The sequence below is a fragment of the Python bivittatus genome, unplaced genomic scaffold, assembly GCF_059951505.1.
Source record: "Python bivittatus isolate LINGU-HERP-01145 unplaced genomic scaffold, Pbiv_v1 ctg000480_np1212, whole genome shotgun sequence".
Taxonomy (NCBI): Eukaryota; Metazoa; Chordata; class Lepidosauria; order Squamata; family Pythonidae; genus Python; species Python bivittatus.
This window is the reverse complement of record NW_028277075.1, coordinates 98,166,925-98,183,346: the sequence shown is the minus strand read 5'-3', so window position 1 is coordinate 98,183,346 and position 16,422 is coordinate 98,166,925. Positions and strand designations below refer to the sequence as shown.

At 37.8% G+C, this 16,422-nt stretch overlaps 1 protein-coding gene across 9 annotated transcripts in view; it reads right to left on the bottom strand.

Annotated features, from left to right (window-relative positions):
- FMNL2 (formin like 2) overlaps nt 1-16,422 on the bottom strand; it is a 198,608-nt gene that overhangs the window by 74,480 nt on the left and 107,706 nt on the right. For all 9 annotated transcript variants that reach the window (XR_015797239.1, XM_088146559.1, XM_088146556.1 and 6 more), the window contains exon 2: nt 2,822-2,905. Coding sequence is in view for 8 of the 9 variants with exons in the window: in XM_088146559.1 (XP_088002685.1) it covers nt 2,822-2,905 (84 nt within the window). In the remaining variant the exon portion in view is untranslated. The remainder of the gene's footprint in view (nt 1-2,821; nt 2,906-16,422) is intronic.

Sequence of the window (16,422 nt, the reverse complement as noted above, 5' to 3'; positions counted from 1 at the left end):
TTATAAGGTCCCAGCTTCTTTTGATCAGTCATTTAAAAAGCCCAGAACTAATTTATTTACTAAATACACCCCTTTTGACCTCCTTTCCCAACTTCACAGAGATTCCAGGCCACAGTCCAACAGCCATTCGAAAAACACATTGCCTGTCAAAGCCAAACAGGATCATGTCAGAGCTGTGTGCAAACTGTACAAATGCCGAATCAATCCTTGAGAAAACAGCTTGAGCCATGTGCTATAATTGCACTGCTGGACCTATAAAAACATCACACACCAAATGCTTCATCTAAATCTCCTTATGAAATTTCTGCTTCATGGCTGCTTTTACTCCCGCTGGTAATAACCCACAAGGAGTCAATGGGTCAGCCACAAACAGGCTGCAGGGGAGGAGGAACATTTCAATATGTACAGGCCTTGAAACAGAAGGAGTTGGCAACAAGGATGCTTTGATTTCTGCCTCATCAAATTGATGTGCAACTGAAAGCAAGAATTTGACCTTCTATCAAATCAAGAAAATTCTGTGGACCAGGGTGCTTCAGATACTAAGATCCCAATATATTTCTCATATTTCCCCATTCCCACTTGTCTTCCTCAATCGTGCTATCAGTATATCTGCAGACTCTGAAGCGGCTGGACTTTATATGAAATGGCAGGGCTATGGGTTGTAAATGAGTGCAATTAAGTTAGCTGCATGAATGACATTGCCTGGGTCCCAACCATACAGTTTGTTCATTTCTTGCATTTTTCATCTAATTCTTGTATTCTTCCTGAATCCTTCTGGCTGACAGTGTAAGGACAAAACCCACAATTCATACAGGGTTTTTCACTCTAAAGATGTAGGCTGTTGACAAACAGGCCCAAGGAAATGAGTTACACACAGCAGCTTAAACAATTTGCCACAGTGGCTCAGTAAACTACAGCTGTATGCCATACAATGATTTAAATGCTCTGCACAGAATCTTCAGTGAGTGCAAGCTGCTAGTTCTGTAGTTCCAAGACAGTCTGACAACTGCTTTGGAGGATATATAGGGCATACCCAACAGAGCCACAATTTTTAGTTATTAAATTTGGGTTGTGTCCTCGTAACTTCTGACAAACCTCCTGACTCAGTTTCAAAAGTGCTAAGTGTGAAGCAAACTTGCCCAGTCTAGTCCTCTTTTTTTAGGTCTTCACTAACAGTCCTCACAAAATTAGTGATTCCTTATCTTAGATAATATTTTCTTAAATGCTTGCTTTGCCCTTCCACAGCTGGGTATAAGTACTGATGCATTCTTTTATGACTAAGAACTTTAATTAAAGAACAATGACCAACCCCCCCTCCCACTTCCCACAAAGATTCTGATCTCATGTTTTCTACCTACTCCTAGATTGGATGAATCTCATCTAGAATAAAATCCAAAAGTTCCAGTAAATCAAAAAGTGACTACAGTTAGTCCTCGTTTAATGACCCCAATTGGGAATGGCAACTTGGTTAAGAGAAGCAGTCACTAAGTGACAATTTTACCATTTTACTTTAGCTTTAGTTTGCTTTACAGACTTGGAAAGGTCGTAAATGAGAGGACTGGTTGCAAAGTTCATCACCATCATAACTTTGAATGGTTGCTAAATGAGTCAGTCAGTAAATGAGGATTACTTGTATTAAGCGACACCACTCTCTTGCCTATGCTGGAGAATAATTAAATTAAGCATGGCTGTTTGGCCTGTGCAGAAACCAGGTAGACAGAGTTCCAGATAACAGAGGTCACCACAGCCAACAACCTCATAAAGTAACTGAGTGAATTATAATCTGTTGTGATCATTTCATTTCCAGGGGCAAGGTCACTGGCCAAGAAAGGAGAAAAAGTAAAATCATATGCTGTATTTTTAATCTGGAATGTTAACCCATCTTTATGCTATGCCACATGGAAATAACACCAAGGGGGACCAAAAATAACCCAAAAATCCAACTCCAGAACAACAACAACAAAACCCTAACATGTTCAAGAACATAGATAGGAAGGATGTTTTGAATTAGAGCTGCACTGCCCTGAACTTGAACTGATGCAATTCACATGGATTTTAGAACTAAGAGGAAGTCTTCCGTGTTTTTTCAACCATTTTCCCCCTTGCTGTTTGTTGGCTGCTTTTGACAGATCAACATCATCCCGAGCATTACATATCCTGCAGCTTCTGAGTCTTTTTTCCAAATGGACAGCTACTTCTCTTTTCTCTTAATCTTATGATTAGGACCAAGATGTTCTTTAGGCCTAATCATAACTATGGGACCCATGATCATTACAGTGTAGGCCTTTGCTTTAGAGTGTGAAAAGTGAACATTAAATACAACTGGCTCACTTTAGGCAAAGAGCTAAAGTAAAGGCATGTTTTCCAGAAGCTATTGCACACCCAGGCTATATGTGTATGCATGTGTATGTGTATGGAGAGAGAGAGCAAGAGGCAGTCTCAGCTTAAGAGAGGCTGAAACCAGCTATTTCTATCTTTGTGTTAACAACCACTATATTTTAAGAGATTTCAAAAAGAATCACAACTGGAGAGGTACAGGATCTTAGCAGGAAAGTGCATGCTTCATGAGCATGAAGTCCCAGTCCCTGGAATCACCAATTTAAAAAAACAAGTTATTGGCAATGGGAAAAAATGTTGCTTGCTTTAGATCCTGGGGAGAACTTCTAGTCAACAATAAGCCATTTCTGGCTTAACCGACAGATCACTGGTCCTGATAAAAGGCAGCTTCCTACATTCCTGTTATCATAACCTTGGAACAGTGTTTGTAAAATCAGATTAGGAGACTCTGTACCTTAAAGTGCCTCTTGGCTGCTACACTTACCTGATCACAGATCAGCTCCCATTTCTTCTCATTGTCATATTGCCGGAGTAGCCTTGCTTTGTCGGGAGGCAAGTTCATGGCATTCTGTGAAGAAAGAGAAAGCAAATCTGGGTGACCACAACAGGCTGAAGGTTAAGAGAGCTACATATGAATAAGCATAAATAAGCATAACAATATGGTTGCAGTTATGTGATTTTTTGCCCCCAAATTCATGGCTAACAGAGTTTATCCAAAGCATTCCAGGAAAAAGAAATTGCCAAGGAGCAATGAAAGAAACAAGATACCTTCTTCTCCCCATCCTCCAATCTAAAATGTGATTCAAGTTGAACACTGTCAAGGTTGAGAGGTTTTTCATGTGGGATAAAACTAGAGAAGGAAGTTGTGGGTAATTCAAGGAAAGTTGCTTTTGCTTCTCTCCTATCATATATTACTGCTACGTAAAATGCCCAATGACAAATGCATGCCGTTATCTAGCTAGAGGTGGACTGAAATCCATGTACAACTCATAGTTCATTAAAGCAGCGTAAGACCTTGTTCACCACCAATGTATATAACATCTAAAAAGGGAACCACATAAATCTGCTGCAGCAAAAGAAGAAGAAGGCTTGTAGTAGCTCAGAAGTAAACAGATTTGCTAGGACATACTTCTGTGGACAACATTCTGCTTCATATTTTAGCCAATAAATTAGTCCTCCAAATGGGATCCATCTCAATAGCTCCTTATCAAAGATATCAAAGTTGAAAATTTAATAAAAATACACAGCGATGTGTACAATTGCTTAAGATAACATACAAAGAACATTATAGAATACATGGAAGAACAAGTGTTGTTAAAGGGGGCTATATTCCAGAGAGTTCCAAAATAAAACTGCATCAGAGAAGGACAAACCTTGTTCTTTTCTAGTCAAAACAAAAACCTATCATACTAAAGAAAGAGAAACAATACAGAAACATGAGACTTGATACATAAAGTGTTGGAATCTGCACACACACTTCCACAATGGAATTTCACAAAAATTTCAATTGCACATATCAAGTCAGTAGGACAGTTGGTCAGACAGCCATTCCTTCATATATAGTTACTACTGTATTTAATTTACAGGAAGGAATGAGAATTGGAGAATACAATCAAGTAGGGCTATATAAAATTTCGCACAGTTCACTGAATACAGGTAGAAAAGATTCTCCCTACTTTCTTAATATTACATGAATATTAAATACTAAAGACAATTGTCAGAATTTGTTATTAGAACTAGGCGTGAATGAAATAGGGTGGCAGATTAGGAAAGGAAACACAAAGCTTGCTCTATCTATCTATCTATCTATCTATCTATCTATCTATCTATCTATCTATCTATCTATCATCTATCTATATCCATCAGGAACTCCAGATTCTGAAGAGTGTTCTGTTTAAATACCTTGTCCTGGGAAGATAACAGGGCTGGTCTATTTTTTTCAAATCTTATTCATGAATTCCATTAAATCTTTAATTGGTTCCTGCTACGTTTTTATACTGAACCAACAAACTCAGTTGTAGTTCTGGAACCTGTTGATTCAAGGATGAAACCTGATGCTCTCCAGATGTTAGCCAGATACAGAGAAGGTGTAGTTCGAAACATTTTGAGGGTACTAAGGTAAGTATTCCGATCTAAGAACATGACATACGCTATATTCAGCAGTGCACAGAATTAAGGCCTTTACATTTCAGGAACTCACTAAATGTATACTTTTCCTTTCCTATATAGCTCAGGCTACTGTTCTTAAAAGTACACATAAACCCAGCCAGGTAAAATTAGGACAAAAATTCCAAAGAAAGATCTTATTACTGTATATATTGCGGATAAACTGACCTGCGAATTTTTAACCAAAATACCATGATGTACCACCTGTGGATAAGCCGACCCTCAAAATTTTCTTATGTGCTTATCCATAGGTGGCACATTTTTAATGGTATTTTGGTTTAAAAAACGAGGGTCAAGTTATCTGCAGATGGGCTTATACATGAGTATATATGGAATATATGGGTACTTTTTAAAAGCCGAGGGAAAAACCTACTGTATATACTCATGAATAAGCTCATCCATGGATAAGCCAAACCCAATTTTCTGGGGTGTATTTTGGCACCTAAAATTCTTGGCTTATCTGCAAGCATATATTATGGTATATAACTTCAAACATTCTTGAAACAAATGCTGTCTTCAAATAAAATATTGGTAATTATGATAGACAGGGAGCATGCGATCTTTATTTCTCTATTAATCATATTATTTCTTCTCCTGCTGTTCTGGCAAAGGAATAACTGTGGGCCTACATTTAAAATCTCACCAAAGAAAGATATATATTAAAAATGGGAATATATTAGTCTATTGTAAGAAGAGGACTACTTTCTGATTTTGAAAGGTCACCATATACAAACTGAGGTTAACAATTTAGATCCTTGGCTTCTAATCTATTGTCCCTAATGATATGGCTCTTCTCATAGGAAAGCAGCACAATGCATGTAAAATATTCGCTGACAAGACTCACTAATAAAATATTTAAAAGGACAGAAAATAGGTTTGCCAATGACAGTAGGAAAAAGTGCCCACTCACAATCAATACATTTAGAGTAGCTCCCCACTCTGTAATTCACACATAGACTCTACAACCCCTCGTGTCAGTTCTGCCCTCCCCATCTTTGATAATACTGGATTCTGGCAGAAATATAGCCACTCCAGATGCAGAGTCTTCTGTGTGGTTATGATCAGGGCTCTGAAGTTGGCACATAAAACCTTTGACTCTAACTCCTTTAATTATATATTGATATAGGAAATAAATTATAAATATACTAATCATGTATTTCCTATATTGACTGCAAGCATGCAACATACAAGGCATTTCACCACTGCCAACATGAATCAGCAGGCAACTTTTTAGAATCCTAACCTGTTAAAGCTTGGGTCTAAAGGCTATAGCTAAGACATTCTGCTTTTTTTTTTTAAATGTTATTTATTAAAGGAATTACAAACATTCAGTAACCTTATAGTTTAAACAAAGGATAAAAACTAAAAAATAAAAACAATGAGGCTATATTTTGATCAAAATATATATTTTGAAATTTACAGAGAACTTGAAATTAAGATATATCCTGAAAAAAATAGGTTAATCAAATTATTATCTATGAAATAGGAAATTTTAATATATTGTATTATTTATATTATATACAATTTAAACTTATTAGGAGTCAGCGTCAGTACATTTTTACTGACTCCGACTCCAATAACCCAAGAATTGCTTCCGACTCCAACTCCATGACTCCAACTCCACAGCCCTGGTTATGATGCCTTCTTTTTCCTGATTTATCTGAAAATGGATGGCTTCCTGGCCTGTCAGCATATTCTGCTAGTACTGAAAGAAGGTTATAGGACTGCATCACTGTGTCAGGAGTCACAGAAGTTTTGCTTTGTTACGCCAGTAGTGGGGAACTCCTAGCCCTGAACTATAACCTCAGCTGGCATGGCTAATGGTCAGCTATGCTGGAGCTGTAGTTCATCACATCCAGTTTCCCATTCTAACATTAGGCCATCACTTTTACAACCTGGCACTTTCCAGATGTAAAAAAACAACAACACCTACCCTCACCCAGCAACAGAGCTAAGGATCTGTCTCATGGGGAAATTACAATGGGAACTGCAGTGTAGGTAAGAGTTCAAGGGGCCACAACTGCCACACAGGACCCATCAAACATTGCCACTCAACTCACTTCAGAACAGAAGTACACTAGGATAACAGCCCCTGATATTACAAACAGCAGTTCACTTGAAGCTAGAAAGGCCAAAGCCAACATTTTGAAATAAATCTCCAATCCTCTGCAATGTGGAAATCAGGGAATGTATGGCACATAGGCAGAAATTTTAGGCAGACATAAATATATGTTGATATATTCTGCTTTATGACAAGATATAATCTCACTTCTGAGAAACTGATTCCTCATCTGTGATTTTCTGGTACAGAATATTAGCTTAAAATTTGTTAACATGCCAACCACCATATCAAACAGAAGCTAACACTCCAGGTGCCTCATAAAATTTGAGCGCCAATAAAACTAGTATTTACTTAGCAATTTCATTTTACTGATTTAAACCAAATGACACATGCTCTGAAATGAATGTGTTCAAGTGAGGAATAGCATTTTTAACCTGCTTTTCATCTAGGATATCAAGGTGGTACAACAGGTGTACAGTCCAAAATTGACTGAAATAAAGTATATAACAAGCCATAAAACAACTTTATGCTAATAACAACAGAGATCAAAAAGCCAAACCACAACAACAATCAACCCATCTTTCATATTTTTATCCTTTCTTACCAAGTTTGCAAACTTCTAATGTGGTTTACTGCTTGGGGGCGGGGGCAGTGAGAAATCTCCTTGGTTGAGTATTAGAGTAGCGACTCTATTATAACATTCCTGGAATTTCCAGAGTGGTGAAATTCCACAGTGACAGAATTAAAGTGATGCAAGACGAATTATGAGTAATGAGCCTCCAAAGTCTTGTTAGCAATTTAAGCCGATACAGGACTACAATTGTCTTTGTGTAATACTTAGGTTAAAAGTTGGGAGAGGAATAGACATGCTGGCAGTTCTTATAAACCATCAAGAATCTTTCAAAAATTATTCTACCATTCTTCTACTTGGCCAGGAACAAGCAGTATTTTTTCAGGGAACCCCTTGTTTCAGATTTTCAGTTAGTAATGGATGGATTCCTTATAGTGTTTATGAAAGCACCAGCAACTTGGAATTTTTTCCCCCGTCTTTTACTTTCTACTATCCCAGCATTGCTTTCTTAATCTCTTTACCACATGTCTATTCCTTTGATTTTTACCAGGAAAGTCTTGCACCTCTTTCTGCCGACGATAAATGATTCATATTTTAGCCTGAAGACATCTGTGACTTGTCCTCCTTCCTGTAAGTAAACTGCTTGGAATTGGGTAACACTGGGAGTCATACTGTACTAAACTGAAATCATCTTGATCTAAAAGATAAACGGGCAGCATCCAGCAAAGCTTTCTCTTTGCCTCACTGAAAAGAATAAAAGTGACAAGACTTCTTTTGATGGTATTGCATGTTACTTTCTCAAGTTCAGAAAATCTTCCTCCTGACTCTGAGACTCACTGTCAGAACCCAGAGAACCACATCATAAGAGAGATCAGGAGCATCCACAGGAGCAGACAAGATAATGGCCGCTCCGCCCTGATCTTAAGCTCACCCCTTTTGGATATGTTGATGACTCACCCCTATACAAATGGGTGGTGGTTCAATTGTGATACCATGACACCATCTTGTCTGTTTTGTCCCTCCCCCTGTGAACATAGCTGAGATAAATACCTGAGATTCTTTCCATATGTATCTGTAAATCTGAAATGTGAATATGAGCCCCACATACTGAGTGGTAACTAATCCTGATTTGCTTCTACAAAATAAAAAAATGTTCCTAAAGCAGCAATTCCAAATGCACAGATTAGAAGAGTGCTCTAACAAGGTCACATGGACTTATATTCCTCTGAGGATCAAGCATCCAATTTCACACTAACTGGTTTTGCCTCAGTTTTACACACTTCTGTATCGCTGAGGAGAAAGGGGCCCCTTGATCCACTATAACTTTGGAAGACAACGCTGTGCTTCTTATTTATTTATTTGTTTGTTGTTTATTTTATTTTTTAAATTTATTGGCTGCCCAACTCCAGGGGACTCTTCTGGGGTTTCTCAAAAGTCTGTCTTGCAACAGCCAAAAGAGCCCAGCCCCCACAAGGCAGAAAAAGAGATGGAAAGTTATGGGAAAAAGCATTTGGCCTTTTTTGAGATCTGGGAGCACAATATGAAATGAGGTTATAAAAATTGTACTCCACTGAAGTTTATCTAAGGTTGTAGTTATTGCTATCTTGAAACTTGACAGACAGGATTACACTGGGGAGGAGGAAGATGCAACTTGTTAGATACTCCTAGCCTCACAACAAGGGGCTAAGGGGTCCCCAGGTAAATAAAATTGCCTGTACAAAGTTATGCACAAGCAGTGGAGAAAGCACCTGCTCACTTAATAAACTCTGAATTCTCACACTTTGGAAACTGAAATTCAGCCCTACATCAGCGATCCTGCCTGTTTGTTACAATTACTAGGTTCTTTCCTCCCCTCTAATCTACTTACATTTCAGATAAAAGGACCGGAAACTATTGCATCCCTACTGCTCACCTGATTGTCTGCAGAATTGCTCACTGTATCAATCCAGTATGTGATTCATATATTCTTTCTACTTTCCTATCTGAGTCCATTCCTTAGCTTTTTTCTGCTGAAAGTATTTTCCCTTCAGGCCAATGTTCTTGTCCGACTCTGTTTTGAAATCACAAACGTCCTCTTTTTCCATTCCAATTGCTAACTCAAGGTAGATGGAAGATCACCAATAGCCTTTCTTTTCCAATCCCACTGCCCCCATTTCTTTCAATCTTGTTATTTTGTACTTGATTGTGTCTTCATCTTATTTTTAGTTCCTTTATACACATACCTTCGCTGAGAGACCTTGCTTTTAATCCTTTGTAGGATTGCATTCCCGGATTACACAAAGCTTCAAGGATATGGAGAAGTATTGCTATTGGCAACCAATTCACTAACACCTTGAACTATGGTCTCAGAAGCTGTATTAGGCTATTAAGAGTTTCCCCTTATTGTCAGAATTCACTCAGATCTAGGGCTTTAAGGCACTAGGAAGTGCAAAGCAACTGAGAATCATTCATATATCTCTCAATAAGTATTAAGTATGAGGATCTGGTGAATATCTCCTTGTTGGAGCTTGTAAATTAATATGTTCTTTAAAAGATATCAAACTTGCTTCTGCATTTTATGATTGTGTTTGCTTTGTTTTACCTCTCAAACAAAAGAATTTATATAATATTAGCCAGCTTTATTTTTGCCGTTCTGACTTGAAATACTACACTTCCAAACTATAGCTTGTGCCTGAATAATAGCTCTTATTAATTAGTAACACTATTACTGGCACAAAACCATCTTAAATTTGTGATGCTTCTATTTGTATACATGAGAAAAGAGAGCACTAGGTTTTCTCACAACTATATAAAGCTTAGATCCATTACTCTATATCATTATTCTGATTATACTTCTGTGTAAGGATTATATGAATCTTTTATTCAAAATCCAGTTGAACAGTATTTTTTTTAGGATTAAATTAAATGCCACAGAAAGATGTGCAACAATTCAAATTCTCTTATCCAGCCTCAGTCTTTGGGATTTTCTGTTTTTTCCCCCTCACAGCCTTTAGCTTTTTTTTTTTTTAAAGCAAAAAAAAAATTTTTTTTTAAGCAAAAAAAATGTAAAGAAGCAGAAAAAAATTAAAATTAAGACACAGGTTGTAGAGATGAGGACTATAGCTTAAATTCAGACTCATAGTGAAGATCACAGACTGAATGTTATAAGAAGATTCTTACAACATTTTAAATACTTCAATAAATAAAAGCAAATCAGTTGGTATGCATGCTTTAATTTCAAGTGTTTCTGAAAAACACAATAGCGATATCCAACTATTTAAAAGAACTGAATCATGCCACAGAACATTAGAACTGTATCATAATAACTAAAAGCAATGAGGTCATGCATTAAACATCAAAGAAGCAATATTAAAATCTAAAATTAAAAGGTTTAGCTTTACACTGTTCTAAAAACAGAGAGAGTTTCTAAGGAACCAGAATGTATTTCACAGTTGTGTGTATGGTCTGGGAATATACACAGTTATGTATGTGATCGGGGAAAAACCCAGCAAGTAGCCCTCTAGCATATATGCTGTGAGATCCACCAGACTGGACAAATTCCAAGATATACAGCACAGAGCCAAGGCAAGGCCAGCAGCAGCAACCGCCATAGTGAAGTCCACACAGCTTGCAGATAATCAAAACCATAAGACTGATCAGGGGTTACCGGGAAAAAATAAGATAACCCCCTAAGTAGAGACTGTAATTGTCCAAGGCTAAGAGAAAGAATTCACCCCACCCCACCCCACCCCTACAGGAAGAGTAAATCCACACATACAGGTTAAACTGTCCTTAAGAATCCTTGCAGAGAATTTATTCCTGAAAAGGTCCTGAGAAGAAGGGCTTCAGCGTTTGAAAACACACATGACTGAAGGGCAAATATCTGTAAGGGTGGACCAAGGGAAGTCCATTCATTTCGAACTCTCCCGCCACAGAACGACAATGGTACTGAATGAAGAGTCTGGACACTGCCTAGACTCACTTGTATAGTGAGATGGGCGGCGCATATAAATTTGAAAATAAATAAATAAATAAATAAATACAAATAAATGTGTATTTTTCTACACTGAACTCTTTCCGTGAAGGACTTCCTGTGTTTTTTCAGGTAGGACCTTCATTATGCGTAAAAAGCAATGGCACCTGCCCAGGGTAGCTTCTCCCACCCTTAGGTTTGGTGTACACTGGCCTCCACTGAAAACTCAGCCTCACGGCACTCTATTGCACCTATGCAGCCTGGGCGCATCCGTGTTCAATGCACATGGGAATGAGATCGGCAAAAGTTGCATTATCTTAAGGACAGCAGAACAGCTGCCTATACATGACATTTACAGTCTCATCATAAATTTATACAATATACTGTAAGTTCCTCAAACTATACCTTGGAACTTTACCTCTTTGGAATCAGACTACTGAGCTGTTTGTGGCTGTAAGGTTGCTCTACAATTCTTTGGCTTACTGAATATATCTGAAATACATACTGTTTCAGTCATCCCTACTCATATAAGCTATGGGCTATATTTAGAACGATTAAATTCCACGGGGTTTGCCTTTTATCCATTTTTAAAACTCAGAGGGAAGCAAATATTCTACAGATGTAGTTTTCCTCATTTCAACACAGAAATGTATTGGCATGAGCCAGAGGCCTCTGAAGGATCAAAGGCTTTTGCCCAAAAGACAAAAACAGTATCCCATCATCGCAATGCAAGCTCCAGTCCTTTTGTACACGTGTGCAACTTCACAACACATGTACAAAAGGGGCAGAGCTTATGCTGTGATGGTGCAATGCTGCTTTTGTCATTTGCTCCTGCTTGCTCCCCCCGGACACCTATGACTGAATACTGCCTTCATCAAGAATGTTCTTAAAATTACAGAGCAACCCTTTAGGAATGTGGACACCCTAACTGTAATCTCCACCAAGCCAAAAGAAGTGTAATGTTATATAATACGCCATCCAAATGAGCATTTTGCTTCTGCTCTCAAATAACAGAGTGAACTACTCAAACAGCAAAGAATTAGAGCATCAAGCCTTGCCAAGCCCATGAATACAGCTGCTTACTGCTCTCACCTTTCTACCATGTATGATGACGTGCTGCATTTGTACACTGATAAGGGAACAATAAAAAGCTTGTTGGCTGCTCAGTAGTGCAGGATGTGGCTTGGCTAAGAGTAAGATTGTTTGGTCTGTCTTTGGAATGGAGCCATCATCTAATCATAGCTTACTAGATTGTGTCTCTGCCTTCTCATATTCCTGCACCTTATGAAAGAAAGAAAGAAAGAAAGAAAGAAAGAAAGAAAGAAAGAAAGAAAGAAAGAAAGAAAGAAAGAAAGAAAGAAAGAAAGAAAGAAAGAAAGAAAGAAAGAAAGACTACTTAAACTGGACCTACATCAATTGGATCAAATATCTGGAATATAAATCAATTCCTTCAAAGCCAACCATCCAAAGATCATTCAACAACAGGAACTCATTTTTGTATTCAGAACATCAACCAATACTACCTACGTCATTAATATTAAGTCAAAGAGTTTATTAAAAATATACTACATTTTGCATTTGGTCTTGCGACTGCATAATCTCCCTATTTCACTCATACACGCACATGTATGTAGAAACACACACACACAAAGCCTTCCTCAACTCAACTGCATCAATTTGGTTGTGGTGTGGAAACAGCAAGTGAAAACCTCAGCACATCCATTCTTCCCCACCACCCATCCTCTCATTTCCCTGTTGTTCAGCCAGGTGGAGGGACAACCTATGAGTCACACTGAAACTTAAAATACAGTTGATAATAAAAAGCCTGAATCAAATCATGATGTTAGATTTACCTCATTATGAATTAGACAGCAGTTTCTTGAGTGTCAACACAGCATGGAACTTTTCATGTCTTCTTCTGATTTATAAGACGAAGAGTAGGTAGGAGGAAGCATGTAAGCTCATCCAAGATACTTTATGCAACAGAAAATTATAACTTCCAGTTATACCTAATTCTGGCCATTGCATCATTCTGGCCATAGTAAGACGGTTCCCTATTCCTTCATTCCAGATTATATGTATAGACTATGGGTGGATTCCCCACCTTTCATTTATCTATTGTTATTCAGCAGCTATCAAGAGGACAGAATAAGTTCTTTCTTTACAATTTCTGTTTTCTCCAGACACATGCCCAATGTTACTAATCTTCTTTAGAAACCAATAAATTAATTATCTAGACAGTGCTATCATTTTTGATGGATTATACACCATCGAATCACTGTCAACTCTTAGTGACCACATAGATAGATTTTCACCAAGATAATCTTTCCCAACCTGGTCTTTCAGGTCTTCCAGCTGTGTATTAATCACCACTGTAACTGAATCCATCCATCTTGCTACTAGTTGTCTTCTTCTTCTCTTTCCTTCTACCTTTCCCAGCATTGGAGCCTTCTCCAGAGAGTTAGGTCTTCATATAATGTGTCCAAAGTAGGATAATTTGAGGCTCATCATTTGTGCCTTGAGTGAGAACTCTGGATTGATTTGTTTGATGATCCGTTTATTTGTTTGTTTGTTTGGCTGGGTATAATTTTTATTTATTTGTTATTAAACTGCAACTGCTTTTGAGGCAAAATATTTCAAATAACCTTTTTCCAAAAATAATTTTAAAACTGAAAATGATTCTCCCAACCTTCCAAAGCAGATGCCTACAATATGTTCAGGACTTTGTATCCTAGAAATCCTAGTCAACCTGGCTGAACACTAAACATTCTAGGAGTTGAAATCGAACATGTGGGGAGGGCTCCAGGTTAGTAAAGGGTGACTACCCCATCAGAAAAAGAGTTCAAGCTCATTGTAACTCATCTACCCTCAACTTGTCTTTTAACCCAGATGAGGCACCACCACCTGATCATGCCTCCAACTGTTAGTTATTCTGACCTAGTAGTAGTAGATATTACAGGCCTTATCCAAACACATTCATCTAACTGGTCCTGTAAAGATATGTAAGAGTTATTTAACAGTGAAATCATCCATTCATATTCTGGGAAACTGATATGAGCTATTGTTCAAAGCCAATTACCATTTACTAAAAATGAATAAACTCATGATTCCTGTGTAAAAAATGTTAGAGAGTGACACTGATTAATTTTAACTTCCTGCAATTAAACTATAAAATGCTTTAAGGACAACCATGGACACAGTATCTTCCACCTTCCCCCCCCCCCCAAGTATGATAGTTATATATTCCTTAAACTTGGCAGAGTTACTAGAAGTACCAGCAGCAAGATGCTATTTCTTCCAGCCAAACTAAGTGGACATTTTATAAGATTTATAAAATCTGGCACAACTTTCAATTTCTCAATAGATAACAATAAGATCACCTTAATTTGATCCACCACCATCCTGCCTCAGTTGCCACCCTCCCATTTTCTTTGATAATCTATTTTCCATTTGTCAAAGGACAGTAATCTGTTATGTTTAGCTAACATGCTATATCTTACGGCAGCACCTAGCAAAATTTGACTAAGGTTGGATCTGATGGGTTCTTGATGGGGAAACTGTAGGAATTTAGGTAAAACTGAGATGTTAAAAAGAAAAAATATTCTGGAAGAAGGGAGTGGCAAGCCATTTCCATATTGTTACTAATAACTTCAGTTCCAAATAACTCTCTTTTTATTAGACCTTAGCAGCAACTGATAGAGACAGGATCACACATCCAAAGTCATGGTTGTTTATCCAAGGGTTGTAGAATAAACTACAACTGGCTACATTTGCCTAATAAGCCAAAGCAAAGTAAATCAGATTTCTGCTTAGCACAAATCAAGCCAATGTATCTGTGATTTGCTAGTTCTCACTCAGCTTCCATAGAATTTCTTTCCACTTCCCCTCTAAATACATGTTATTTGAACCTTACACTAATTGCCAGCCAGTACATGTTCAAGCTTACATTTACTCTCAATAAACACTGACAAAAGTCAGAACATAAGCTATATTCCTAATGTAAAGAAAAAACAAAATGGAATATAACAAACTGATTGAAAGAGCCAACAGTTTTCAAGTGTTACAAAAAGAATTACAGTACATCAAAATCTAAGCTGCCACAGAGAACTCTGTCTCAAATGAGAGAGAGATTACGTTCCTGAAAACTGTCCCCTTCAGCCATTTATCAGTGGAGTATTGCATGCCAGTGGTAGGTGGGTCTGAAGCAAACTGTGAGTAGATCTAACCAATCTTGGTCAACCCCCCCCCCCCAATCTCCTTGATTCCATTCCTCTGCCTCATAAATAGGTTACTAAAGAAGAAAGTTTTAGTGAAGGAATGAATTGGTTGCTTGCAACTGGGCTAAAAATCACACAGATTTAGGCTGGGCACTACAAATGGCCGTAAGGAGCTATAATTCTCCCATATTTATTAGTTCATTTGTTTGCAAGAAAAGCAAGCTATGAATGGCTGAGACAGATAGAAGAACAGAACTGGATGTCTCAGGCAGAATCTTTTGCAAACTGTAGAACAGCTTCCAAACCATTAGAATCAAAAATAAACCTGTTATATCAATTATCCACACAAGAATAGCATTTAACTGTAACTATGTTGGAACTGTATTTAAGCAGGTTTGAAAAGCTTTGAAGGATCTATCTAAGCTATCTACACAGATTTTAATGCAAGAATCCACAAGTCTTATGCCCTACCCAGTTGCATCTAGTGTGCTAGACAACAGCTTTTCCTTCTTTCCATACTAAGTTAACCTCAATGAGAGCAAAAATCTAGGCTAGAGGAACATGACCTCATGTTAACTGAACTTGTACACCCACACAGTATTTTGTGAATGTAAACGCTTTCTGTTTCCTACAAAGATATGCTGTGCTGCCTTGCAAGTGGGAGAAGGCTACAAACATCCTGCTGCAAGCCAAAGCATTCATATATCCATCTAAACTCAGCATTTTAAAGTCCACCTCCACAATTGGACAAGAGCTTATCAACAGCAGAAAGTACAATGCTGAAATCTGGCCATATAAACTGACCTCATGAATATTCAGTTTTGTTGCTGGTTCCTTCTTTCCCTCTCTCCCTCTCTAAAATAAGAACTTTAGCTAAGGTTTGAACAAACAGGTTCAACTGCTGTAACTTAAAGCTTTACACATGTCATCTGATGCCAGTCCAAGCATACTTAAATGTACACCTTTAAATCTGCCTTGAATTTGCACATTCTGGTAAATTTATCATCTCAGCCACAGTTGTAGTTCTCACACTGAGATCTGCCATCAACTTGTGAGTCTCAACATCTGCTCCAACTATTGTCAGAAATGTAGATAAAGGACATGGAAATTCTCCTCC